The sequence below is a fragment of the Salvia miltiorrhiza genome, chromosome 3 (assembly GCF_028751815.1).
Source record: "Salvia miltiorrhiza cultivar Shanhuang (shh) chromosome 3, IMPLAD_Smil_shh, whole genome shotgun sequence".
NCBI classification, from domain to species: domain Eukaryota; kingdom Viridiplantae; phylum Streptophyta; class Magnoliopsida; order Lamiales; family Lamiaceae; genus Salvia; species Salvia miltiorrhiza.
This window is the reverse complement of record NC_080389.1, coordinates 1,392,146-1,419,750: the sequence shown is the minus strand read 5'-3', so window position 1 is coordinate 1,419,750 and position 27,605 is coordinate 1,392,146. Positions and strand designations below refer to the sequence as shown.

The 27,605-nt window shown below is 36.4% G+C and overlaps 2 protein-coding genes and 2 long non-coding RNA genes across 5 annotated transcripts; all 4 read left to right on the top strand.

Moving 5' to 3' along the window:
* Window positions 1–480: 480 nt before the first annotated feature.
* Window positions 481–1,746, top strand: LOC131015753 (receptor like protein 27-like). Its single transcript, XM_057944175.1, has 2 exons — window positions 481–847; window positions 1,460–1,746. Exons 1-2 carry the CDS (start codon window positions 481–483, stop codon window positions 1,744–1,746), a joined length of 654 nt encoding a protein of 217 aa, XP_057800158.1.
* Window positions 1,747–2,414: 668 nt separating this feature from the next.
* LOC131017096 (uncharacterized) lies at window positions 2,415–4,662 on the top strand. The gene is made up of 3 exons (XR_009099414.1): window positions 2,415–2,862; window positions 2,954–3,018; window positions 4,538–4,662. It is a non-coding gene; the product is annotated as an uncharacterized LOC131017096 (long non-coding RNA).
* A 6,632-nt stretch (window positions 4,663–11,294) lies between these two features.
* On the top strand, window positions 11,295–14,184 carry LOC131017093 (uncharacterized). The gene is made up of 3 exons (XR_009099411.1): window positions 11,295–11,566; window positions 11,658–11,722; window positions 13,243–14,184. It is a non-coding gene; the product is annotated as an uncharacterized LOC131017093 (long non-coding RNA).
* Window positions 14,185–16,820: 2,636 nt separating this feature from the next.
* Window positions 16,821–25,674, top strand: LOC131016974 (receptor-like protein 35). Of its 2 annotated transcripts, none has more exons than XR_009099285.1 (6): window positions 16,821–17,166; window positions 17,365–17,436; window positions 18,553–18,624; window positions 18,850–18,906; window positions 19,012–19,083; window positions 19,214–21,548. XR_009099285.1 is itself a non-coding variant. In XM_057945830.1 (6 exons), exons 1-6 carry the CDS (start codon window positions 17,082–17,084, stop codon window positions 25,034–25,036), a joined length of 420 nt encoding a protein of 139 aa, XP_057801813.1. In that variant the 5' UTR covers window positions 16,821–17,081; the 3' UTR covers window positions 25,037–25,674. The 2 variants fall into 2 exon arrangements, 1 of the variants encoding a protein (XP_057801813.1); XM_057945830.1 differs by lacking the exon at window positions 18,850–18,906 and adding an exon at window positions 24,990–25,674 and having other exon boundaries at window positions 19,214–19,285.
* The last annotated feature ends 1,931 nt before the right edge of the window (window positions 25,675–27,605 follow it).

Here is a 27,605-nt window from a genome sequence, read left to right as displayed (position 1 = left end):
GATTTCTCAACTTGCTAGGTTGTTCTCATTTAATTAGCTCGTGCTTAATTAACTAAATACTTTAACAATAGTTGGATTTGTTGACTTCTCAAACTTTCAGGTCCAATACCATCCACCATTAGGAATCTATCAAATTTGGAGAATTTATACCTCTCTTCCAACAAATTAAATGGTGAGCTTCCATTCTCCATCTGTAACTTGACTCTCCTTCAGGCTCTTCTACTCTCAAATAACAGTTTGGAAGGGACAGTTCCACAATGCTTTCGAAACTTGAGCAAATCGTTGTCCATATTTCATTTGAATGCAAATAACTTTAGTGGCCCCATTCCATCAATATTTATCAATGGGTGTAGTCTTCTGTCCATCAATTTGAGTGGTAATAAATTGCAAGGAAGATTACCTAAATCCTTAATCAATTGCAAAAGTCTGAAGGGTCTAGACGTTGGAAATAATAGAATACAAGATGAATTTCCGTTTTGGATGGAAGGTCTTCCTGACCTTCGAGTGCTCGTCTTGAAGTCTAACATGTTTGATGGTAACATGTCGTTGGCTTCACGAAGCAACCTTCCATTTCCGAAGTTGCAAGTTTTAGATATATCAGAGAACGAATTTGTGGGGTCTTTACCTCAAAAATATCTCAAGAATTTCAGAGCAATGATGGATGCGAAGGAAAATCAAACAAATATTCTAACACCAAGTGATGTTGATGATCGCATCTTTCAAGGTTTTTTGGAGATGAGAATCACCTTGAAAGGTCTGGATCAGTTATTGAAGAGATTGTTGAAAACCTTTGCAACCATTGACTTATCCTCCAATAAATTCTCTGGGACTATTCCACATTCCATAGGTAATCTTAATTCTTTGAGATACTTGAATTTGTCCCACAATAATCTCATGGGACACATACCTTCATCTCTTGGAAATATAAGTGTGCTTGAATCATTGGACTTATCATGGAACAAATTGTTGAAAATAACCATTTGCATAAGTCAAAGATTATTATTCAAAGATCATGAATAATAATTCAACGATAAAATCTTTAGCTTTTGATTTTAAGAGATTGTATTTGATTTTAAGAGATTGTAGTTTGACATTTGATTCACCCTTACACTATAAAAGGGTGCATTGTAATCTAAAGAAATATCAGAGACATTATCAATTCTCTCTACATTTTCTATCATGTTGTTCTTTATCAACCTAGCTTCTCTCGATTACCATATTTAAGATGGTATCAGAGCAGGTTAACCACCAAAAGAACCCTACAAATTTACTACACACCAAACCAACGCAAAAAAAAAAAAAAAAAAAAAATTCTGCAATCTAGAGAGAGAGAGGAGCAGGTGAAGGGTTGGGAGAGAAGGTGAACAGTAAGTAGTGGCCCTATCAAGTGCAGAGGCAGAATTCAGAGGAGTAAAAAGTGGGATAACTGAAATCCTGTGGCTTCGGAGATTGCTCACAGAGATTGGCTTTCCTCCAAGAAGGGGAAGTCGGCTCTTCTGTGACAATAAAGCTGCGATTAGTATATCTGAAAATCCCGTACAACACGACAGGACCAAACACGTGGAGATCGATTGGCATTTCATCAAAGAAAAGCTCGATAGTGGGATCATTGAACTTCCTTTCATACGATCGGATGAACAGTTGGCTGACATATTGACTAAGGCTGTAAACACAAAAGTCTTCAGAGAAGTTCTGGACAAGTTAAGTATCGGAAATGCCATTACTCAACTTGCGGGGGAGTGTTGAAAATAACCATTTGCATAAGTCAAAGATTATTATTCAAAGATCATGAATAATAATTCAACGATAAAATCTTTAGCTTTTGATTTTAAGAGATTGTATTTGATTTTAAGAGATTGTAGTTTGACATTTGATTCACCCTTACACTATAAAAGGGTGCATTGTAATCTAAAGAAATATCAGAGACATTATCAATTCTCTCTACATTTTCTATCATGTTGTTCTTTATCAACCTAGCTTCTCTCGATTACCATATTTAAGACAAATTGGACGGAGGAATTCCAAGTGATTTGACGAGGTTGACATTTCTTGCGAAATTAAACCTTTCAATGAATGATCTCGCGGGGCAAATACCAAAATCTACTCAGTTTTCCACATTTGAGAATGATTCATACGCGGGAAACTTGAGATTGTGTGGATTTCCGTTGACGAGAAAATGCAACGAGAAGAATGAGCAGCAGATGCAGCCAGAAGAAGAAGAAGAAGATGAGTATGGATTTATAGATGGATTTGGATGGAGAAGTGTGGTGATGGGATATGGAAGTGGAATCATAGTTGGGATTGGAATTGTGTAATACCCCGTTCCTTTTTGCTAAGTTTAGAATAATTTTTGAACTTAGATATTAAGTTGATTCACGCCGGATAAAAGAAAATAAATTTATTTTTAATTCCAACAAAAATGATTTACAAAAATATTTGTAAATTTAGTTATTGAATTTATATGCATTGCATATTTATTTAATTTACCTTTCAAGTATTTTCACGAGATATTTATTTAACGAACACTGAACGAACATTACAGTTTTCATAGTACAACCCGGAAGATTTTTATTGTATTTTATTTTATTCTCCCATCAGCCACTTTAACACCTTTCCAACCACCCATCCACTCTTTCCCTTTCCAACCACCCATCCACTCTTTCCACCTAAAGAATTTCCTTTCCAACCACACACGATACATTGTCTCCCCAAAATCACAACTTTAGCCATATTTTTTTTTTAAGCAATCAGCCATACTTTTGTTAAATCAATCACATGCAAATCAATATTTTACAACAATCAATCCACTTGGAAATTTCCTCACAAGCTCTTCTTCATCCCTGAAGTGCGCAGCAACCATAGGTAAATTCCTCTCAACTTTGAGATTTCTCCATCTCATTCTTAGTTTCTCTGCATATATTGAAGAGAAGCAAAAATCTGAAATATTGTGCAGTGATTCCAGCAAACAAGCAAATTCAGAATCAGGCAGCAACCATTTCACATCCTAAATACCTAAAGGTTTCCTCTCGAGCCCTTACCTCATTTGCTCGACTGTTAAAAATCAAGCTCTTCATATGTGCCATTCCAGTAAACCAATATACACAACAAAACATTCAAGCATTTCAATAGTATGACTTTCATTATTACATATACATACATGATAGCATGATTCATTGAAAAGAAAAGATTTTATTTTGAAGCATATCTATTAATAAGAATAAAGAAAAAGTCTTGAATTTGATTTTTGATTGCCGAGTTCAAATGTTGGAGTTGAGTGTCTGGTTGGGTCTGCTGAGTCGGGGAGGATGAGAGTTGTATTTGTGTGAGCCGAAGGAGAGGACGGCGGTGGCCTTCATGGTTGCTCGCCGGGAATGGTGTGCTGACGGTGGTGGCGCGGAGCCACTGACCGAGGCTGCCGGATCTGTGAACAGAGGGTGGGGAGAGAGGAGCGGCTGCTTCGATGGGGTGCAGCGGAGGGAGGCAGGGCGCGGCGGCGGTGCCGCTGCTGCCCGGCCACGGCTGGAGAAGAGGAGAGGGGTCATTTCCGATTTGAACTTTGAGCGGCGGAAGTGTGGGAGTCGGAGTCACTGGTCGGCGGCGGCTTATGCTGCTGTGCACCGGAGATTCAGAGGAAGAGAGATTAGAGGAGAGGGAGATGAGAGTCAAGGGGGCGGCGGCGTATCCGGCGGTGGCTGCCGTCGTCCGTCGGAAGAGAGAAGGATGAAGAGGGAGGCTGGGCGGCAGTCCGCTTCTCCTGCTGCTGACCGACCGAAGATGGAGAAGGGAGTCAGGGGACGGCGGTCGGGTGGTGGAGACGGAGCTGCTACAGCCGCCGGAAAAGATCGAGAGGAAGGGAGAGAGTGCTGCTGCGTGCGTGTGTGTGCGTTTGTGTTTGTGTGTGTGCATTTGTGTTTATGTGTGTGCGTCCGATGGGGGAAGAAAAGGAGGGGTGAGGATGTTGGGCTAGGCTAGGGCTTAATTAGTAGTGGGCTTGAGTGGGCCGATTTTAATTAAGTTGTGGGCTCGAGTCATGGGCCGATTTTTATGAGTATTTGGGCCGAGATTTTATTTATTTTTGTTTCAGTTGGGCTTTAATTATTAAATCTGCTGGGCCTTTATTAATTTATTCAATTGGGCGGTGCAGCTTCTTTATTTAAAATGGACTATACTATTTTAATTAATTAGACTTATTAAGTTTGATTAATTATTTTCAAAGAGTAAATTTTTATAATAATATTAAATTATTATTATAAGCATATTTTAAGTAATTACTTATTATATGCTAAGCATGACAAGATTTGCATTATATTTTGCAATAAGAATATTTATGATTTAATTGGTTTTATTTATAATTCCAATTATTAAAAAAAAAGATGAGTAAGAATATTGTTGGTGTTCTTAACTCAAGAGAAATGTTTTCAATTATTTATTCATTAAATTTTGAAAACCCGGCTAAGTGAATCATAGAATATTAAGCACTACACCATGACTTAAGATTAGAATTCAAGGAGACCTATTGAGAATAGATTTCTTGTAGGCTTTGAGCATCAGGAGGATTAGCACTGCTATTTCGATTCAGAGATAAGGTTAAACGACAGGCTTTGCCTAGACAGGTGGGCTTATTTTTCAAATGTATGATTTAGCTATTGAGCTTAAATATTCGTGTAATATAAGCTGTTTATCCAATAAAATATTTTTGTGCACTCTACCATGTTTAATGCTCGTACAGTTAATCAATTGAGGTTCTCTTATGACCTAAAACGTTGTTTGAGAATTGTGTACACTTGTTAGCTGACTCGGTGGGTTGATCTCCATCGGGCACTAACCAGAGGCGTTATAAGGGTGCTCGACGGGATGTGTTCCGGAGCATAGAAATGATAGGCCTGTCTGGATTAATTTCCGAGGTTTATTATACTTGGCTGGGTTACGCCCTCAGTTCAAGTCAGCGGGAGACAGAGATCCGTCGGTGGCTAGAGGTCCGGGATCACAGCGAGTAACAGAATGGAGTGTGCAAACGCGCGCAAAATAATTAAGTATATATATATGAAAATGTTTTAACATGCATAGAAGTTATTTCTCTTTAAAACCTTCTATGTCATGTCAGTAAGATTGGATAAACTGTTCTTCAGATTATGAAATGCTTTAAAAGTTGCAGCCCACTAAGTACATTAGTACTTAGCCCAAAATTACTTTCAAATGTTTTCAGGTTAATGGCTGGTGATGACGGGGCAGAGCTGAGGCTAGGGTTCAACTCCGTATTTTGTCTTCCGCTATTGCACTAGCTTTTATTTGTCTTTTATTTCTCCAACTTAAGACTTTTATGTTAAATTCTGAATTATGTTTCTTATCGAGCTTAAACTCTCAACTTCTAGCTCTATGTTATTAACGTTGGTTATCGGAAGCATGAAACCGAACTTGTGATCCTAAGGCTTAGAATGTTGTTGATTGATTAATATCACTTGATTTTTGTCTTTCTTCACTCAAAGGGCGTTCCCCGACTTTTTATCCTATTATTTGAATCCCACAAGGTTCTTTCCTTGTTTATTTCTATGATTTTAGTTGCACCTCGATTATAGTTTATTCCTTCAAGAATTGGGGTGTGACAGAATGGTATCAGAGCATGAGTTTTCTTTCATGTTTCTGATAACCATAAGTTTTTAAATGTCGAGTCTAGAATAGTACCTCTAGACTTCTAAGAAAAATTGTTGAACCTCAGCTCGCCGTCACACTGCCGCAGGAAAAAGGTACGATTTAAAAGTTTCAAAGTTATTAAATGTTTTAGAGTTTTCAAGAAGTGCGCGCTTCAGTAAATGATGCTATGTGAATTGCTTAACGCTTTCCATATGCTATAAGTTATGAATTGCTAATTGCTTTCATATTGTTATTTTGAGTCTCCGACTCATATAACCAGCTAAGTATCGTGTTTGGGACAACCCGAGCCCTTAACGATAAGATAAGTCAGTATTGTATTTGGGACAACCCGAGCCCTTAACGATAAAATGAAGTAAAGTCGTGTTTAGGACTATCGAGCTTTTCACGAATACCAGATGTATGGTCGAGTTAGATTCTTTGAATCTTTCCGGCAATAGAAAAGTTTCATGTGACATTAAATGTCCACATGTTTCAGGTTTCAAAGAGAATGAACGAATAAGAAAGTTATGTTATTGTTTTAGGTTCACTGCCTATACGATCAGAATAATAAGAACTCTTACAACTGTTTGAGTACCACCCAAGAATGTCTTGGGAATGTTAGTCGTGATAGCCCCGCTTGATCGATTTAAGTAAGGACTGGTAAGATAGAAACGTTTAACATAGATATGTTATAACGTAGAAGCAATGAGATAAGATTAAGGATTCACTTGAGTATTCCACCCAGATAGATCAGTTTCCCCATAGAGTTAGCCTTTCATAGGGTTACACTATAGAAGTAATATACCTTAAGTATATCTATGTATGTATATATGTATGCATGCATGCAGAATAAGTCTCACTTTTGTGTTATTTTCGTTCGTAAATCAGAATGGAAGACGCACCAAGAAGACGCGGTAGGGGACGAGGACGTGGTCGTGGTCGTGGACGCGGCAGGGGATTCATCCCTGAAGAGCCAATCCAACAAGTAGCACCAAATCGTACTGCTGAAGAGAAGTTTCGCAAGGAAAAACCTCCAACATTTGACGGGCTGGGCGATCCAACAGACGCCGAAAAGTGGGTTAGGGCCATAGAGCGTATCTTTAACTACATCCGTTGCGATGACGAAGACAAAGTAACTTGTGCAACCTACCAACTGGTGGACGAAGCCGACTTCTGGTGGGAATCGGTGAGGCGCACAATGACTGAGGAACAGTGGGAAAATTTCACTTGGGAAGATTTCAAGACTGAATTATATGAGAAATACATACCGGGATGCTATAGACAGAAGAAGCAGAATGAGTTCTGGAATCTGAAGCAGAGGGCTGGGACAGTTACTGAGTACGATAGAGCCTTCAATCAGCTATCAAGATATGCTCCGACGCTGGTGGACACTGATGAGAAGCGTGCAGAAAAATTCAGGAATGGACTGCGCCACGAGATATCAATCTCCCTAGCAAGCCAGGGAGGTCTCACCTACGCACAAACTCTGAGCAGGGCTCTTACCATTGAGTCATTGCTACCAAAGGAAAAAGGGAAAGCTCCGGGACAGTCTGGATTTGTACCACCTCAAGATGGTGGTAAAGGAAAAAGAAAGTGGAACGAAGGAACTGGAGGAAACCCTGGAAATGGAAATGGGAAGAAACCATGGGTTGCTAACCAAAATCAGAATCAGCGTCAGAACCAACAGCCGCAAGCAATGGGACGACCACTCTGCCCAAAGTGTCAGCGACCTCATTCAGGGGAATGCCTGAAAGGAATGAATATATGCTATAGATGTGGGGAAACTGGGCACTATGCTTCAGTATGTCCGAAGAAGAACGGAGGAGCACCTCAACAGCAAAACCCCAGAAATCAACAGCGACAAAACCAGGGTCCTGGAGGGCAACGGGGACAGCCACAGAATGCTAGGGCCTATGCCCTTAACCAAAAACAAGCAGCGGGAAACCAAGGAAACTTGGCAGGTATGATTAATGTTTTCGACGTGCCGATTATAGCTTTGTTTGATACTGGAGCGTCCCACTCTTTCATTTCACATACTGCTTGTAAGAGATTAGAACTGGCTCCACAATTGGCTGAGACAATTTTAGAAGTTAGCACTCCAGGTGGTAGAAGATTGGCTGCTAAGGACATTATCTCGAACTTAGAGCTGAACATAGGTGCTGAAACGTTTAAGGCAGATTTGTATGTCATCACTATGATAGAGTTTGACATAATCCTAGGGATGGACTGGCTTACTCAAGTCGGTGCCACGATACTGTGTAGCGAGAGGAAGATCTCTTTCCAATCCGCTGGAAAGGAGAAGGCAAGTTTTCATGGCATAAGAATGGGAGGAAAAGTACCAGTAATTTCTGCAATGAAGGCCACCAAGATAATAAGGAAGGGAGAATGTGAGGCTTTCCTAGTCAGTTTGACAGGAGAATGTGAGGCAGAGAAAACGATCGAAGAAGTTCCAGTGGTGCGAGATTTCAAAGACGTTTTTCCCGAAGAATTGCCCGGTATGCCACCGAACAGACAACTAGAATTCACGATTGATCTAGAACCCGGGGCAGCGCCAGTGTCGAAGGCACCATACAGGATGGCTCCGCCGGAGTTACAAGAATTGAAAGTGCAACTACAAGAACTGTTGGATCTAGGTTTCATACAACCTAGCGTATCACCGTGGGGAGCACCGGTCTTGTTCGTCAAGAAGAAAGATGGTTCACTAAGGATGTGTATCGACTATAGAGAATTGAACAAGCTCACGATAAAGAATAGATATCCTCTTCCAAGGATAGACGACCTGTTTGATCAGTTGAAAGGAGCCGGTGTGTTTTCCAAGATTGATCTAAGATCTGGTTACCATCAACTCAAGATGAAAAGAGAAGACATTCCAAAGACAGCATTTCGAACGCGTTACGGACATTACGAGTTCACAGTGATGCCCTTTGGATTAACGAATGCCCCAGCCGTTTTCATGGATTTGATGAACCGAGTGTTCCATCAATATCTCGATAGTTTTGTCTTAGTGTTTATTGACGACATCCTCATCTACTCTAAGACTGAAGAACAACACGAGGAGCACTTGCGCATCGTACTCGAAACCCTGCGTAATGAGAAATTGTTTGCTAAATTCAGCAAATGCGAGTTTTGGTTGAGAGAAGTGATGTTTCTCGGTCACATCGTGTCGACTGAAGGAATCAAAGTAGACCCCGCCAAGGTCGAAGCAGTCAAGGAATGGAAGGCACCATCAAATGTCAATGAGATCAGGAGTTTCCTCGGTCTAGCAGGATACTACAGAAGATTCATCGAAGGATTCTCGAAATTGGCTAGGCCAATGACTCAGCTTTTGAAAAAGGGGACTAAATACGTTTGGTCTGAAGCATGCGAACAAAGTTTTAAGGAGCTGAAGACTAGGCTGACTACTGCACCAGTGTTAGCAATACCAGAAGAGAATGAAGAATTCGTGGTGTATACTGATGCCTCGAAACTAGGATTGGGTTGCGTGTTGATGCAAAATCAGAAAGTGATAGCATACGCGTCTCGTCAATTGAAGCCCCATGAGCTGAAGTACCCTACTCATGATTTAGAACTAGCAGCCGTCGTGCACGCGCTGAAGATTTGGAGACACTACCTCTATGGAGTAAAGTGTGAGATCTTTACAGATCATAAGAGTTTGAAATACTTCTTCGAGCAAAAGGATTTGAACATGAGACAACGAAGATGGCTCGAATTAGTAAAGGATTACGATTGCACCATCAGTTATCATCCAGGAAAAGCGAATGTAGTAGCTGACGCACTGAGTCGAAAGACGAAGGCTAAGCTAGGGTATTTCATCACCCAGCAGAAGGAACTGATCCGTGACTTCGCCTCACTCAGTTTGGAAATTGTTCATCCTCCAGACACAGTATCGGGTTGTGTTGCTGCATTGATAGCTAAACCTGATTTGAGGGAAAGAATTGTGCAAGCACAAAGAGAAGATTGGTTTTTGGAGAAGATGCGTCTAGCTGCAAGAACGAATGAAACGAAAGGATTCACTGAAGCAAAGGATAATGCACTTATGGTTGGTGAAAGATTGTGTGTGCCACACAAAGAAGAATTAAAGAATGAGATTATGAGCGAGGCTCATGATACTCCTTACACTGCACATCCAGGCAGCACAAAGATGTATCAGGATTTGAAGAAAATTTTCTGGTGGAAAGGAATGAAAAGAGATGTAGCGTTGTTTGTAGAGCGATGTCTCGCTTGTCAACAAGTGAAGGCCGTGCATCAGAGGCCGTATGGAATGCTGCAACCACTATCTATCCCTGAGTGGAAGTGGGAGCACATTAACATGGACTTCGTAGTGAGCCTACCGAGGTCGGCACGTGGAAACACTGCTATTTGGGTCATAGTGGACCGATTATCAAAGTCGGCGCACTTTCTGCCAATTCAAATGACTTTTGGATTGGAGAAACTTGCAAAGTTATATGTCAGAGAGATAGTACGCCTTCATGGTGTACCTGTATCTATCACGTCAGATCGTGACACCAGATTCACATCGCGTTTCTGGAAAAGTTTACAAGAAGCAATGGGCACTCAGCTAAATTTCAGCACAGCGTACCACCCTCAGACTGACGGGCAGTCAGAAAGAACGATTCAGATCCTAGAAGATATGCTGCGAACGATTGTCACAGACAAAGGTGGAAGTTGGGAGGATTTGTTACCTCTTGTAGAATTTGCTTATAACAACAGTTATCAAGCAACAATTGGAATGGCTCCATATGAGGCTTTGTATGGCCGAAAATGTCGATCACCACTTTACTGGGATGAAGTGGGCGAGAGAAAGTTGTTAGGTCCTGAACTGGTCCAACAGATGGTTGAGAAGGTCGATCACATCAAGCAAAGAATCAAAGAAGCTCAAGATAGACAAAAGTCTTACGCCGATAAACGCCGATCGGAGTTAGAATTCAATGTTGGGGATCGAGTTTTCCTCAAAGTTTCTCCCTCAAAGGGAGTTATACGTTTCGGAAAGAGGGGCAAGTTACGACCCCGTTTTATAGGACCTTTTGAGATCCTAGATAAGATAGGCCCTGTAGCCTATAGGTTGGCATTGCCACCCAGTATTGGAGACGTGCACAATGTGTTTCATGTCTCTCAGTTAAGAAAGTATGTGTTTGATCCAAAACACGTGATTAAGCATGATGAAGTGGTCCTAGCCCAGGACTTAAGTTATGAAGAGAAACCAGTCCAGATACTTGATCGCAAGGTTCAAGTTTTACGTAACAAGAACATTGTTCTCGTTAAAGTGAAGTGGAACCATCACGGGATGGAAGAGGCCACATGGGAACTTGAAGATTCAATGAAAGTCAAGTATCCCCAGCTAGATTATCAAGGTATGTAATTTCGGGGACGAAATTTTTTTTAAGGAGGGAGGGATGTAATACCCCGTTCCTTTTTGCTAAGTTTAGAATAATTTTTGAACTTAGATATTAAGTTGATTCACGCCGGATAAAAGAAAATAAATTTATTTTTAATTCCAACAAAAATGATTTACAAAAATATTTGTAAATTTAGTTATTGAATTTATATGCATTGCATATTTATTTAATTTACCTTTCAAGTATTTTCACGAGATATTTATTTAACGAACATTACAGTTTTCATAGTACAACCCGGAAGATTTTTATTGTATTTTATTTTATTCTCCCATCAGCCACTTTAACACCTTTCCAACCACCCATCCACTCTTTCCCTTTCCAACCACCCATCCACTCTTTCCACCTAAAGAATTTCCTTTCCAACCACACACGATACATTGTCTCCCCAAAATCACAACTTTAGCCATATTTTTTTTTTAAGCAATCAGCCATACTTTTGTTAAATCAATCACATGCAAATCAATATTTTACAACAATCAATCCACTTGGAAATTTCCTCACAAGCTCTTCTTCATCCCTGAAGTGCGCAGCAACCATAGGTAAATTCCTCTCAACTTTGAGATTTCTCCATCTCATTCTTAGTTTCTCTGCATATATTGAAGAGAAGCAAAAATCTGAAATATTGTGCAGTGATTCCAGCAAACAAGCAAATTCAGAATCAGGCAGCAACCATTTCACATCCTAAATACCTAAAGGTTTCCTCTCGAGCCCTTACCTCATTTGCTCGACTGTTAAAAATCAAGCTCTTCATATGTGCCATTCCAGTAAACCAATATACACAACAAAACATTCAAGCATTTCAATAGTATGACTTTCATTATTACATATACATACATGATAGCATGATTCATTGAAAAGAAAAGATTTTATTTTGAAGCATATCTATTAATAAGAATAAAGAAAAAGTCTTGAATTTGATTTTTGATTGCCGAGTTCAAATGTTGGAGTTGAGTGTCTGGTTGGGTCTGCTGAGTCGGGGAGGATGAGAGTTGTATTTGTGTGAGCCGAAGGAGAGGACGGCGGTGGCCTTCATGGTTGCTCGCCGGGAATGGTGTGCTGACGGTGGTGGCGCGGAGCCACTGACCGAGGCTGCCGGATCTGTGAACAGAGGGTGGGGAGAGAGGAGCGGCTGCTTCGATGGGGTGCAGCGGAGGGAGGCAGGGCGCGGCGGCGGTGCCGCTGCTGCCCGGCCACGGCTGGAGAAGAGGAGAGGGGTCATTTCCGATTTGAACTTTGAGCGGCGGAAGTGTGGGAGTCGGAGTCACTGGTCGGCGGCGGCTTATGCTGCTGTGCACCGGAGATTCAGAGGAAGAGAGATTAGAGGAGAGGGAGATGAGAGTCAAGGGGGCGGCGGCGTATCCGGCGGTGGCTGCCGTCGTCCGTCGGAAGAGAGAAGGATGAAGAGGGAGGCTGGGCGGCAGTCCGCTTCTCCTGCTGCTGACCGACCGAAGATGGAGAAGGGAGTCAGGGGACGGCGGTCGGGTGGTGGAGACGGAGCTGCTACAGCCGCCGGAAAAGATCGAGAGGAAGGGAGAGAGTGCTGCTGCGTGCGTGTGTGTGCGTTTGTGTTTGTGTGTGTGCATTTGTGTTTATGTGTGTGCGTCCGATGGGGGAAGAAAAGGAGGGGTGAGGATGTTGGGCTAGGCTAGGGCTTAATTAGTAGTGGGCTTGAGTGGGCCGATTTTAATTAAGTTGTGGGCTCGAGTCATGGGCCGATTTTTATGAGTATTTGGGCCGAGATTTTATTTATTTTTGTTTCAGTTGGGCTTTAATTATTAAATCTGCTGGGCCTTTATTAATTTATTCAATTGGGCTGTGCAGCTTCTTTATTTAAAATGGACTATACTATTTTAATTAATTAGACTTATTAAGTTTGATTAATTATTTTCAAAGAGTAAATTTTTATAATAATATTAAATTATTATTATAAGCATATTTTAAGTAATTACTTATTATATGCTAAGCATGACAAGATTTGCATTATATTTTGCAATAAGAATATTTATGATTTAATTGGTTTTATTTATAATTCCAATTATTAAAAAAAAAAGATGAGTAAGAATATTGTTGGTGTTCTTAACTCAAGAGAAATGTTTTCAATTATTTATTCATTAAATTTTGAAAACCCGGCTAAGTGAATCATAGAATATTAAGCACTACACCATGACTTAAGATTAGAATTCAAGGAGACCTATTGAGAATAGATTTCTTGTAGGCTTTGAGCATCAGGAGGATTAGCACTGCTATTTCGATTCAGAGATAAGGTTAAACGACAGGCTTTGCCTAGACAGGTGGGCTTATTTTTCAAATGTATGATTTAGCTATTGAGCTTAAATATTCGTGTAATATAAACTGTTTATCCAATAAAATATTTTTGTGCACTCTACCATGTTTAATGCTCGTACAGTTAATCAATTGAGGTTCTCTTATGACCTAAAACGTTGTTTGAGAATTGTGTACACTTGTTAGCTGACTCGGTGGGTTGATCTCCATCGGGCACTAACCAGAGGCGTTATAAGGGTGCTCGACGGGATGTGTTCCGGAGCATAGAAATGATAGGCCTGTCTGGATTAATTTCCGAGGTTTATTATACTTGGCTGGGTTACGCCCTCAGTTCAAGTCAGCGGGAGACAGAGATCCGTCGGTGGCTAGAGGTCCGGGATCACAGCGAGTAACAGAATGGAGTGTGCAAACGCGCGCAAAATAATTAAGTATATATATATGAAAATGTTTTAACATGCATAGAAGTTATTTCTCTTTAAAACCTTCTATGTCATGTCAGTAAGATTGGATAAACTGTTCTTCAGATTATGAAATGCTTTAAAAGTTGCAGCCCACTAAGTACATTAGTACTTAGCCCAAAATTACTTTCAAATGTTTTCAGGTTAATGGCTGGTGATGACGGGGCAGAGCTGAGGCTAGGGTTCAACTCCGTATTTTGTCTTCCGCTATTGCACTAGCTTTTATTTGTCTTTTATTTCTCCAACTTAAGACTTTTATGTTAAATTCTGAATTATGTTTCTTATCGAGCTTAAACTCTCAACTTCTAGCTCTATGTTATTAACGTTGGTTATCGGAAGCATGAAACCGAACTTGTGATCCTAAGGCTTAGAATGTTGTTGATTGATTAATATCACTTGATTTTTGTCTTTCTTCACTCAAAGGGCGTTCCCCGACTTTTTATCCTATTATTTGAATCCCACAAGGTTCTTTCCTTGTTTATTTCTATGATTTTAGTTGCACCTCGATTATAGTTTATTCCTTCAAGAATTGGGGTGTGACAAATTGGTTGTTGCATTATTCGATTTGGAAGGCCAAGATGGTTGGTGGAATTCTTTTTTGGCGTCGGATATACATACAACAAGAACAAGAAGAAGAAGACAAGGAAGAGAGCTACACCAACACGGAGGAGAAGTTGATTCAAGACAAATACCATATATTATGAACTTTTCTTTCTTACTCTTTTTCTCTTTTCTGGACTTCAGATTGTTTTTTTATTGTTACTCGTGAGTTTGTGATTTAGAGTTTATAAAATTTCCTGCTGCTACGTGACGCATTGATCTCAGCCTCCCCAGAAGCCATCACACGAAGAAAAGGACAGTGATTTTGCTGATTTTCTTACAATTTTCTTCATTCTTCGTTGTGGGTTTTCTTTGAAAAGTGATTGTGATGGAGTCCCGGTATGATAAAAGCAGTTATTTTCTTGTGGGCTTTTTATCGAACATTTCGCGGACTTCTTTTCGCCATTCTTTAGGGAATCTTAATTCCCTTAGATACTATGTTTAGTGGGTTTCTTCGTATTTCTATGTAATTGCACACGTGGGCCAAAAATCACGACATCCCTAAACTATGTTTCTTGACATCTTACACACCTAATTTGGGCTTGTGCCTAAAATCATGACATCCCTAGACAATAGATATTTGGGTGATTCTATACACAGCCCCCATTTTACTTGGTATAGCCTCCAATTTAAATATAATAATAAAAAATATTAATAAATTTACTAAATTGTCCTCATAGCCCCCATCTTTTATGCGATTGTGAGAAATCATTTGATTTGAATGTGTGAATTTCTAGTGGTGATTAGAGTGCCCCAATCTTTTTTTTATCTCTAATATCAACATATGCCAATGATACCTTCAATCTTCAATCCCGTCCAACATAAACCTCAATAGCAGAAAAAGGAGTGAGGCAGAGGAGAGTAAAATTTCATATGTCTTCTATCGGTTCAAATCAATTTTATGGATGATTTGCATTTTGAAATATCACTTTCTTGCTCTTTCCCAAATGCACTCATCTAGCGTAATTCATTTAACAAAAAAATTTATTAAATTTTTCACATCGTAAGATGTAGATACAGTTTAATTTTCAGTTTATACAGTTTAATCCTACAGATGCAACATTATTTTAAGAAACATAGGCTGAACAAAAATACCCTATTAGGAGGTCTCGAAGTTCAATTTTTGAAAATGAATACTAATTAAAGCAACTTTTCGCACGCGCAACAAATTCAAGTCATCTACAAGAAATTAAGTTTTTAATGGATCTACGAGAAAATATCCTCCAATGATATTTTTCGGTTCTTCAATAACTGGTTAATTTTCATGGCATGAGGTTTTGAGTTTGAGTCCATTGTCGTGCAGACTTTAAATTTTTTTACTTACAAGTATAATTTATCAAAAAAAGTACAAGAACCTATTGGCAAAAAAATTGTACAGGTACTTAACAAATCAAAAGGTATAACTATACAGACTTGTAATATGTCTTCAAAGTTCGTATAGTCTATCAAGCAATATCAAATATATGCTTAAAAAAAAAGTAATATCAAATATATTTAATAAATTACTCTCGAAATTGACTCTATAATGAATGAATTTCACGCACATTTCTATTGACTCTAGTGCCGGTCGGCTATGAAATGGGCATGTGGAGACCATCAATATAACTTACAATTAATATTATTGACTATCACACAATCTTACACTTTAAAAAGTAGTAATAAAAAAATATATATAGTATTTCCCTTTCAATCAATTTCAGAAAATTATCTCGTTCAAGAAAATAATACAAGGCGCAATTTTTCTTCAGGAAAATGTAAATTTGTTTTGTCATTATCATGATCAAACCATTAAATTAAAATTCAAGAGATTTGATGTGTGAAATTGTGAACCTATTTCAATTCAACTAACATTATTTCTTCTACTTGAATAATACGAGTTCGATGATTTTTTAGGATAGTAACTTAGGTTGATTTGGAAATTATGACAAAAACTTTCGAACTTGTAAAAATAGGACACTAATTTTTTTTAGAGTAAAATAGGACACTAATTAATAAGTGTTGCACCCGCAGGACATTTCCCGGCCAATTATCGGCAGAGAAATGTCTTATTTTTATGACACTTATTAATTAGTGTCCTAATTTCCAAATCAGCATAAGTTACTGTCCTAAAAAATCCTCTGACTCTAAATAATACTGATTCTTCATTCAGATGTTCAATTTTACAATCCAACCTATCACATCACATACCTAAATCAAGATATGATGTACTATAGTATCCAAACACCAAAAATTCAACCTTTGCAGCTATTCACAAAATTAATGTTATGGGAAAATATCAATAAGAAATCTAATATTTTTAGAGTCAATGAGCCAAAATTAATGCTTGGGACCTATATAGCAAAGGTGGTGGTTGAGAGCATTCCAGTTGACATAGACTTGACTTGTAAATAGACTCTGCCACAATTGTTTTAGATTTGAATATAAATGGCATTTGGAGGCTTCTTGTTTTCTCACTCACAATATGGATACATTTTCCCCATTTTTCCTTGTTTCGCTTCTCTTATTGTTTTCTTGACTTAGCATTTTTGCTTCACAGAACGCAACTCAAAACAAAAGTGATGAATCTATACTTTTTGTCTTAAAATCCCACATCACTTCGGATCCTTCCAATATTTTGAAAAATAATTGGACAAGTGGAACCTCGTTTTGCACATGGATAGGAGTTACTTGTGATTCACTTCGTAGTAGGGTGACTAAATTAGATATCTCTGTTATGGAACTCGAAGGAAGCATTCCACAGGAAATCGGAAATCTTTCTTCTCTTGTTTTTCTAGATTTGAGTTGGAACTCTTTTCATGGTTGTGTATTCCTCTATCCATCTTGATCTCTTTGTCATATTGTTCTTGCTTATGTTATGAGAATAGTATATATTTCATATACCTATATTTAATTAAAATTAAATTCAAAACAGTTTGGGTCTTCCAAGTTTTAAGTATTCTTATATATCCAAATTATTTGTCATGTAACTCATGTGAAGGTTTGCTACCGACTTTCAGGTACAATACCATCCACCGTTGGGAATCTATCAAATCTGCAGGTCCTATACCTCTCGTCCAACAAATTAAATGGTGAGCTTCCATGTTCTATCTGCAACTAGACAAGATTGCTTTCAAAACTTGATCAAATATTTGGCCATTTTTATTTTTAAATAAAATCCTTTTTTCCTTTCGAGTCTGAGTTATCCCATTAAAAGGGTGGATTGAAGAAATCTTACTATTGAGGATAAAATTACTCAATCATGCAAAGTAAACACCCCCTAAGTAAGCTTTTGGTTTGAGTACTGATAAAACATGATTGATCAAAATAATTCACTTTAATTAAGTGTTTGATTTGCATAATTGGGCCCACATCTAATCATCCATTGTTGGGTGGATTATTTTAATCACACTCCGGTCCTATCAATCTTGTTATCTCATCCACCTAACCCAACTCCCCCTATATTGCTTTTAGCTGCATAGATAATTAGTTAGATAGAATAGTAGGTCCAACTAATTAACCGTTTGAGTCTAATTTATTAAACCAACAAGAAATAGCAATAAACTGAATAAAGATATGAACTGTACTACTGTATACAATCGAGATACAGAATGGATTTTTTATGAATAAGTATTTGAATTAACAATATATTATTTGGGTTAATTAATTAAAAGTTAGGGTATATATAATTTTTTTAAATTTAAAATTTTAATTATAAATATTAATTAGAGTTCATAATATAATAATAATTTTTATTTATAAAAAATTAATTATAAAATATAAAAAATAAGAGTGGAACACACTAAATCGTGGGACAAATGATCTCATCCGGAAGAAATGAGGGAGGAAACGGCTGCGCGAGAAAGAAAATGGAGGATTAGGTTTGGGCTCAAGTCTTGGGCCTGAATAATTAGAAGTTGAGCTGCTAGGTCTGGGCCGATTTATTTTTAAAGTGATGGGCTTCTTCTTGGCTGAGGATGTCGGGCTATGAATTTGGGTTTTATAATAGATTGGGCTCTCAATTAATTATTTTAATTGAGCTGCAGATTTTATCATTTGTTGAAAGATATTTCAAACAATTGATGATAGAGGTGACATATGGTGAAATGCTATGTACATTTCTTTGTATAAAGAAAGTAGATTGGTATTCTTATATATCCAAATTATTTTCCAAGTAATTCTTGTAAAGGTTTGCTACCAACTTTTAGGTACAATACCATCCACCATTGGGAATCTATCAAATCTGCAGTTACTATATCTCTCTTCCAATGAATTAAATGGTGAGCTTTCCTGCTCTATCTGCAACTCGGCAGAAATGCTTGCAAAACTATTTTTTCTCTTTTTGCAAGAAGATACAAATTAGCTATTTAATTACTTCGTCATTGCATGTCCAATATGAAACAGAACATGACTGATATAATTATTTTTAAGATATAATTAATTTGTGCTTAATTAGTTAAATAAATACTCTAACAAATAACAATAGTTGGATTTTCTATTTCCAGTTATATTGGATCTTCTATCTTCTCAACATTAACAAATGAATCTCATAAAGTTTCAGTGTATGTTTTCACTTTTCAAGTACATTCCTCTTAAATTTTAAACAAGATGACTTTTTATTATGCTTATCTTTTAAGTGATTATATGAGCGATTATCTAATTTTCAGGTCCAATACCATTCACCATTGGAAATTTACCATATTTAGTTTCATTAGAACTTTCTTCCAACAAATTAAATGGTGAGTTTCCATATTTTATCTGCAAGTTTCTTGTGTTTGTTTTCAAGTACATTCCTCTTAAATTTTAAACAAAATGTCATTCTTTTGCTCCTTGTAAAGTGATTTATACGAAGAGTTCTCCAATTTTCAGGCCCAATACCATCCACCATTGGCAATCTATCAAATTTGGAGTATTTATTGCTCTCTTCCAACAGATTAAATGGTGAGCTTCCATTCTCCCTCTGCAACTTGACATAAAATCTTTCGAAACTTGATCAAATCTGCACGCATGCATCTTCTTTTGAACTAGTTTTTTTTAAATAATGTTATCCTTCAAATGCTCAATCATATATGCATTGTCGATCACCCAAAGTAAATGCCCCTATAGTGTAGCATGTCATGATTAGTACTTTGTTTGCTACACCACAAACAAGTAGTTTTTCTTTGTCTGAACTGTAGAAGAGGAAATTGCCTGTTTCTAGTTCATTAGTTCTTAATTTTACTATGTTTGTTAATGCAAACTTGCTTTAAAGTTGCACACTAGAAGGCTTGTGGCTTTTGCGATAAATAAGCTAATTTATTACACGTTATTTTGTTCCTTCCCTGCATATTTTATGCCTTATTTATAAGTACTAGCAGGAAGAACGTGCGATGCACGTTGAACACGTATGTTTTTTACTATGTAAATAAAATTCATAGATATTTTTATATAGTTTTGAATATTTGTATTAATTCATTTGACTATAATTGTAATTTAAAAAAGGAACCAATGCAACGATTAACGAATAAATTTAAATGTAATAAAGTAATATTCATAATATACCTCTAAATAAATATGCAAAAAAATCTATGAAAAACATCCTAAATTATATATGTACGGAGCAAGACGAATTTTAAACATTTTCTTATTTGATTTTGACGATTGAGGATCTTTTGTTCTTATTTTTGGTCAGCAGCAGATCGTCGTCACTTGTAATCTCAATGTAGTCATCAAACTTTTTCTTGGTTACCCTTCTTTTTTTCTTTTGCGATTCTGTGGGCTGCAACTCCATCGTAGATTTTTTCTTTCTAGACGGGATTTTCTTTTTTGATTTCTTGGGTGAATGTTTCTTTTCCTCCACTTGAGTCGGCTCTTCTTCAATATCTCCAACATCGATGTTTTTCATTGGTTGCATTTTTTGGATTGCATTTGCTACGATATTGAGATTTCCTCGTTGAACGAATTTTATATACTTGAGCATCGTCATGAAGCGCATTTCCGTGTACGCTTGTGTGCTTAATCTTCTATAGTATGTGGAGTCTGTTTCACCATGTGAAAATATATAATTGTTATAATTACGTAATATCGAATTTTGTAATATTAACAATTTAAATTATAGCAAGTGTTCAAGTAAGAAATCTTAATTTACCTCTTTGATTGAAGAAAAATATTCATCCACAGAGCATCCTACATATACCTCTGCCGCTTGATCGAATAGTGTAACATGTGCATTGCAGTCGCCTTGTATAACATTTATTGTGAATTTGTATCTAGAATTATATAAAATGATAAAAATTATTATATTTTTGTTATTGTGTCATTAACTAATTTTCAATTGGTAGTAGTTTTTAATTTGATAATTACGTATTTACGTGGGCGACGTCTCAAAAACTTCTTCATTGCATTTTTTGCATATTGCACTCTCATCAATTTTGGAGAAAGATGTGTTGCAATTTTACAAGAATACCTCTTTTTTTGTGCGGTTTCTTTGAATGTTGTGCATTTTATACCATTAACCGTCAATGAATGTTGGAAAGAGGTTGGTCCTCTAACAAGATTCAACAATAATTTTCCGTAGTACATTTCTCCTTCAATCGGACTTACAACATTTATGGTACAACCCATTGGTTGTCTAAGTCTGCATTCCGAACACGTACAGTTGATCCATTTTTTCTTCTTCTGTGAATTGGATTTCCATTTTTACTTTGTTGTATGTTTTTACAATATGGTCGTGGATAATGGCATTTGCATTTTCCTTTCACCATACAATGATTATTTAGATTTTTCTCTCAACAAGGTCCATGTATCATATATTTTTTCACCAATTCAAACAATTCAGAATTATTTTATTCATCGGGAAGTTCGACACTTACAAACTTATTTAGGAAGTTCGGCACCTACAAACTTATCTATTTCACTTGTCGTATTCAACTTGACTTGAAAATTATCAGCATGTGGACATGTGGTAACCATCTTTTTTGAAATTCAACTACATCATGTGCAGCTACATGTCCAAAAATTTTCCTCTTGAATAATTGATCTTTCAAGTCTTGCAGTTTTGCTCGAAATACTCGTGTAGTTAAGTCTGGATGATCTTGAGCTGTTTTACTATCATATAATGCTTCTTGTATTTCTTTCCACTCTGGATTGCAAGTCATTGTAATGAATAGATATGGTTTTCCAAATTTTTGTACTAATGTCAATGCATCAAGATATCTACGGCACATATCTCTTGGTCCTCCTATAAATGTTGCTGGTAGAACAATTCTTTTGCCAACTTCATTCCCTCTTAATTCTCCATTAAAGACACTATCCACAATTCCTTAATACAATTCTGCTCTCATACTTGATTGGTTTTGGCGAAAAAAATGCAGTCTTGTTGTCTCCAATTTTATATACATATCCACTATATATTGTTGTAATAATCTTCCAGCTAATAAAAGTATGGATTGTCTTGGATTTCTAATCTGTATCTTATAGCAAATATATTCTCTGCGCGATACATTCTTAACGTTTTCTCTTCTAACGCCTAAAAACATAGAAAAATACATTATAAAAATAAAAAAGTTATATTATAGTGTTTAGTGAAATAAAATAAATATAACAATATACAAAATAAATATATATGTCAACAATTGCTTAATTATATAAAACAATCTCAAACCAATTAACAACTAAAAGATTTTCCATTCAATCTATGTTTAGAAATTTAATTAAATGTATTCATTATTACCTAAATACTCTAAATACAAATCAACACTTTATCGATTCAGCTCATTCATAGGTAGGATATATAGATTATGATTAAGTAGGGATTTCATTAAGACATATGCATAATGAGATAAGTGAATAGCCTTAAGCTATGGTGGAGCATAGATATTTGCAATTTGTAACTGTAAAATTCTGAAAATCAATTTATATAATTGTTATATGATTAGCATGCTACAATTAATTAATGGGTGGGAATGAAAAGAATGTTATCTACTCATAGCGAATTATAATCTCATGATTGGAATAATATAACTTTAGAAGAATAAAATTATTCAAAAGTTTAATACTACAATTTATCAAATTAGTAAAATCAATTATAAACATTATAAAAATATATAATATGATACTTAACTAATTTAATCATCAATCAATTTATAAAAAGTTAATAGAGATACCTTGTTATTCATTGGAGATAATATCGCCTGCTGTTATGGTTCTTGCTAATAAAGTAAAAGTAGAAACAGAATTTGTGTTACGAACCAAAGACGCTGGATCAATCTTTCTAATGTTTTGATGCCAACCTGTTTCGCCCATTGAAAAAAGAAGTGGATATTGCAATGGATCATAACATCCATAATAATGCTTTATTCTATATCTGTCGCCGGAATGAGCATGAACTACAATATCCCGCTTCAGTGGGATATTTCATTATTTCCCTCAATCCATATAGCTGCAACTTGTCTGCATGTGGAGAATTATATACTCATTGATCTAAGTTGACATCTTTAGAAATATGAAGCTGAACATTGCCCATTGAATGATAATCTTTCAATCTTCGAAAGAATTTTGCATACGGATTGATCTCTAAAATTTTCATGAGCATTTGTACATTTGCCTCTGACAAAACTTGATTTTGAATTATGTTAATTATGTTCTCAACCTCACTTTGTGTGTCATAAAAGTATAGTTGAAAGAATGATGGAGACTTATATTGTGGGATCAATCAAGGAAGATCATGATAAATCATACCTTGTGCTCGAAAAGAATAAACTCCCCGTCTTGCAGATGCCAATTCTTTATCTAATTTTACACCGAACGAAGTAAATGAGAATATACTATTATAAGCACGAATATTCCTTCTGAAATTAATAGCTTCTTCTTAATGGGCTGTAAACAATTCATCCAACTTCGAAGGAACTTCAGAAAATGCAAGTTTAATTTTTCCATTATCACAACAAAAAGTAGAAGGTTCATATTCAAATCTTCTTGCACAACAATGAATGCAATCAGACATATTTTTCAATTCATATAGCAATGAACCTAAATAGATAAACAATATAATTAAAAAAACATTGATAGTTTATCATAATGTATTAAACGTATTTTTATCTTAAAAGAATGTAATACTTACAATTCAAATCACTTGCATTTCGTTTACGTTTCTTTTGCCTTTGTAGATTTTTTTTCTTTGTCTATATACCTCATTAGCTGCAATATATAAATATAAATATATTAATTAAAAAAATATTTTGATTTGTGCTCATGTTGTGTGATATGTGGTGATTATAACATAGACAATTAATATATTATACATATATAGATATATATTGTGCGCTCATGCTATAGAAAATACCTAAAGATGAGCTTGTTTTGCGCAATGTAACTTCCATGCTCATAATTAGTGTATATAAATTTTAAAATTCTACAAATAAATTAATATTTATTTTGTAATGCGACAATAATAAATAATAATAATAAACAAACAACAACAAAAAGGAATGTTAATTATAAGTATAACTCTAATCAAATAAATATAAACATATTGATATGGAAACTACAACTTCATAAAATGTTACCCAAACAACAGATATCTTTTTTATCTAAAAGAAACGAAACTCGAAGCCAATCCACACCAGTCTACTTTCCGAAAAAAAAAATCTTGAGAATTCAGAAATATATATATATTTAGTATAAAAGGGGTCGCAACCCAACTGGATAACACTATAAGAAAAAAAAAAGGTTGTCCAAGTGCAGAAAAAATCAAGAAAGAATTCAAAGATTTATCTGCAAACAAATCAAAACTCATTAAAATGAAGGGTTTTGCAAGATTCATTAAAATGAAGGGTTTTGCAGTAAAATTCCAATCAATTTGTGGATATTAATTATGTTTTTCGAAGTCCAGCTGATTTTAAAATTGTCTCTTTCTAGGTGATCATGGAATATTATTGATATGACAGATTAGTTTTTCGTTCTTGTGTATCAGATATTACTATCTCAAGATGAAGTTTATTGGTGTCGAAGCTTTTGTTTTTATTATTATGATCCTAGATTTCACAGTTGTTCACGTCCACCTTTTTTCATGTATGAAAATTATTGTTTTTGTTTCTATTTCTACTTTGTCCATGTATCGAACTGTCAAAGGAACTACTCAAATTCTAAAGGACGAAACTTGAAAAATTTTACACTAAACTTCGAACGGAGAGAAATACAATATGCAGAAAGAGGCTAATGTTAAGGCTCACTGGTAATGCTTTTGTTAAGGCTACAAACAACTTGTATCAGAGCACAAGAAGCTTAATTTTTTTTGTTGTACCCATCAGAACTACATACATTCTTTCGCCGATTTGAACCCGAATAAGAAAGGTTAGATTTAGTTTACCAGAAATAATTATCAACATACGGAATGATTTACAAAATAGATTCAAGGAAGAGAATTCACTGTATTCTAATAATGCTTATGAACAGACGGAGCGAGAACTCCTGTCAAACTATGAAACTAATCACTTATTCCTTTTCAAGTGACAAATATTATGCTTCAAATATGAAGAAGCTTTAAGATGGCATACCTGATTTATTTCATCCTTGTTATTATTGAAACTGTTGGAGTTAATTTTTAACTCCATAAAACTTTCCTAAAGTTTTGGTTTATTTTGCCTTCTTCACGTGTGTTTTGTAGGGTTCGAATGGCTGAGTCAAAGAGAGGTTGAAGGCTCCTACAAATGAGGAAGATGAGAAGAGGGAAAAGAGAGAGAAAGGGAGTGGTTGAAGGCTCAAACGTGGCTGTTGGAAGTTAAGGGAAGAAAGTTGGTGGAGTTTGTTCTTACAAACAAGGAAAACCTAACCATTTCAACAATCACTCCATCCATCACTTGCAGCACGTTTTTCAAGGCTTGGGGAGCAAGTTGGGGACGCCTATATAAGCTGGGGAAGAGTTCTCATTCAAAGTGCAGCTTGAGAGGGTGATAGGCGGTTCTTGTACGAAAGCTGGGGAAGAGTTCTCATTCAAAGTGCAGCTTGAGAGGGTGATAGGCGGTTCTTGTACGAGTGTTATGTTGTGTCACGACCGGACCTAATTAAGGATAATTAAGCCGGGGAAACCGTGACTAATGGAGGGAGATTAGAAGCGGGGTAGAAAGGGGATAATCAAACAAGGAAGGATCACATTTCATCATTTAACAAAAGGGATATTTATCATATAACAGAAGTTTAGTCGTATAGACTCAAATAACTAGTAAGTTCAGATATCTCTGACTTATTCAAAATAGCATAACACTTTTGAGTACGCAGCGGAATAAGGTTCTGATTACATGTATGAAGACATGTAACCCTAGAGTTCATTAATACATAATAAGACAAAAGAATCCCGCTCGTCACTTCATCACCATCGGCAGCTGCTTAACCTGCACATTTAGAAATATATGCAGGGCTTGAGTACAAAAGTACTCAGTGGGCACGTATGCCTAAGTATAAAATACATGCTTCAAAACTGTAAATTGTCATGCCATCATAAACAGTACAGCAAGGGATTTTTTTCGCTAAAAAGGCCCAAGCTTACTAAATTCATTTGTGATTCTTAAAGTTCGACTGCAGTCTAAGTTCTCTTGTAATCTATCATATCTGGAACTTTGTGCCGGAGAGGTGGCCACCTCTCACGGTCACTTGACCGGCCAACCCGCTAGATGACTCACGGTCACTGGTGTACACTAGCCCTGGCAGGATAGCTATCAACTACTCAAGACCCGAATTCGATTACATGATAAAAGTAACATCAGATAGATATCATACTGAAATTGAAATATTTTATGGCAAGACAATATTTGAAATAACTTCAATTAATTTAGTCATGAAATAACTTGCTTGAACGTAACATTTAAACTCATTTGATATATATGAAAGTAATGCCCACCTGTTAGAAACTTTCTGTGGTACAGTAGCTCCTTGACTGATTATTAATCTCGTGCTTGACCTTTATTATGAGAATATAAATAAGATACTACTCGAATAAAATCCTCAATTAATGAGAATGCGTAATTAACTATGCATGATCCTTATGCATGAATTATTATTCTGAAATAATAATTAGGGAATTTCTATTGTTAATCCAGGCTATCGGATTTAAACAAAAGCTAAGTCTCGTCTCATGAAGCTGGATAATAAACAAAAATTTATCCGTTCTCTTAAGGTGTTCTAATCTGCCAATTAAATAAACCCCATTCCTCGTAGTCAATAGAAAAAAAATAAATACTTCAACTTATTCGCTTTATAACCTCATAATTAATCGGGCTTAATAAATAGAAACAAGTAATGTTATAAGATTAAATAATTAAAAGGCTCAACATAAGGCAGCCTAATAATTAATTAAGTAGAAGTGGGCTTGAATAATTAACATGAGAGGCCCAATTTAATAACTCATCGGCTCAAGTAATTAAATAAATCTTGGCCAAATAAATAAATAATTTGATTAGCTGGGCTCAATTAAATAAATCAAACGAGGCCCAACGAAGATAATATAACAAAAGCCCAATGAATTAAACTAAAGCCCAATTTGAATTAATAACAAAGGCCCAATGAATTAAACTAAAGCCCAATTTGAATTAAAATAAATAAGGCCCAACTGAAATATAATAACTAAGGCCCAACTGAAATGATACAGCAGCCCAATTATGTGAATAATTAAAGGCCCATATAAATAAATTAAGAGGCCCAATCAGTAATTAAAATCGGCCCATATAAATAAAATCAGAGGCCCAATTTATAATTAAAATCGGCCCAATTACAATAAATACAACAAAGCCCAAAAATAAATAAATAATGAAGCCCAAAGAAAAATAAAGGCCCAAATTTTCGGCCCAACTCAAGCCCATTGAAAATTAAAACAAAATCGGCCCACTGAAACGAAGCCCAAATAAAGAGTCCAACATAATTAAATAAAATCCGGCCCAATGAAATGGCCCAACTTTAATTAAAATAGAAGCCCAATTTAAAATAAATGGAAGAAGCCCAATTTAAAATAAATATTAGCCCATCTCCACATAACTCTCGGTTCTCTCTCTCTGTAAAACCAATCTCGCCTTTCTCTCTCTCTCTGGAAGAAACACCCTTCTGCTATCTCTCCTCACTCACGCCTCTCTCCATCTCGCTCTATATTCAGCCGAGGCGCCGCCGTCGCCTCTCCGAGCCGGCAAGATCGACGGCGAGACTTATCTTCTCTTCTCTCTCTCGCTTCCTCCTCACTTCACCATATCAGCCAACTTAATCGAGCCCTAATTTTCCATGAATTCGAAATCGTCTC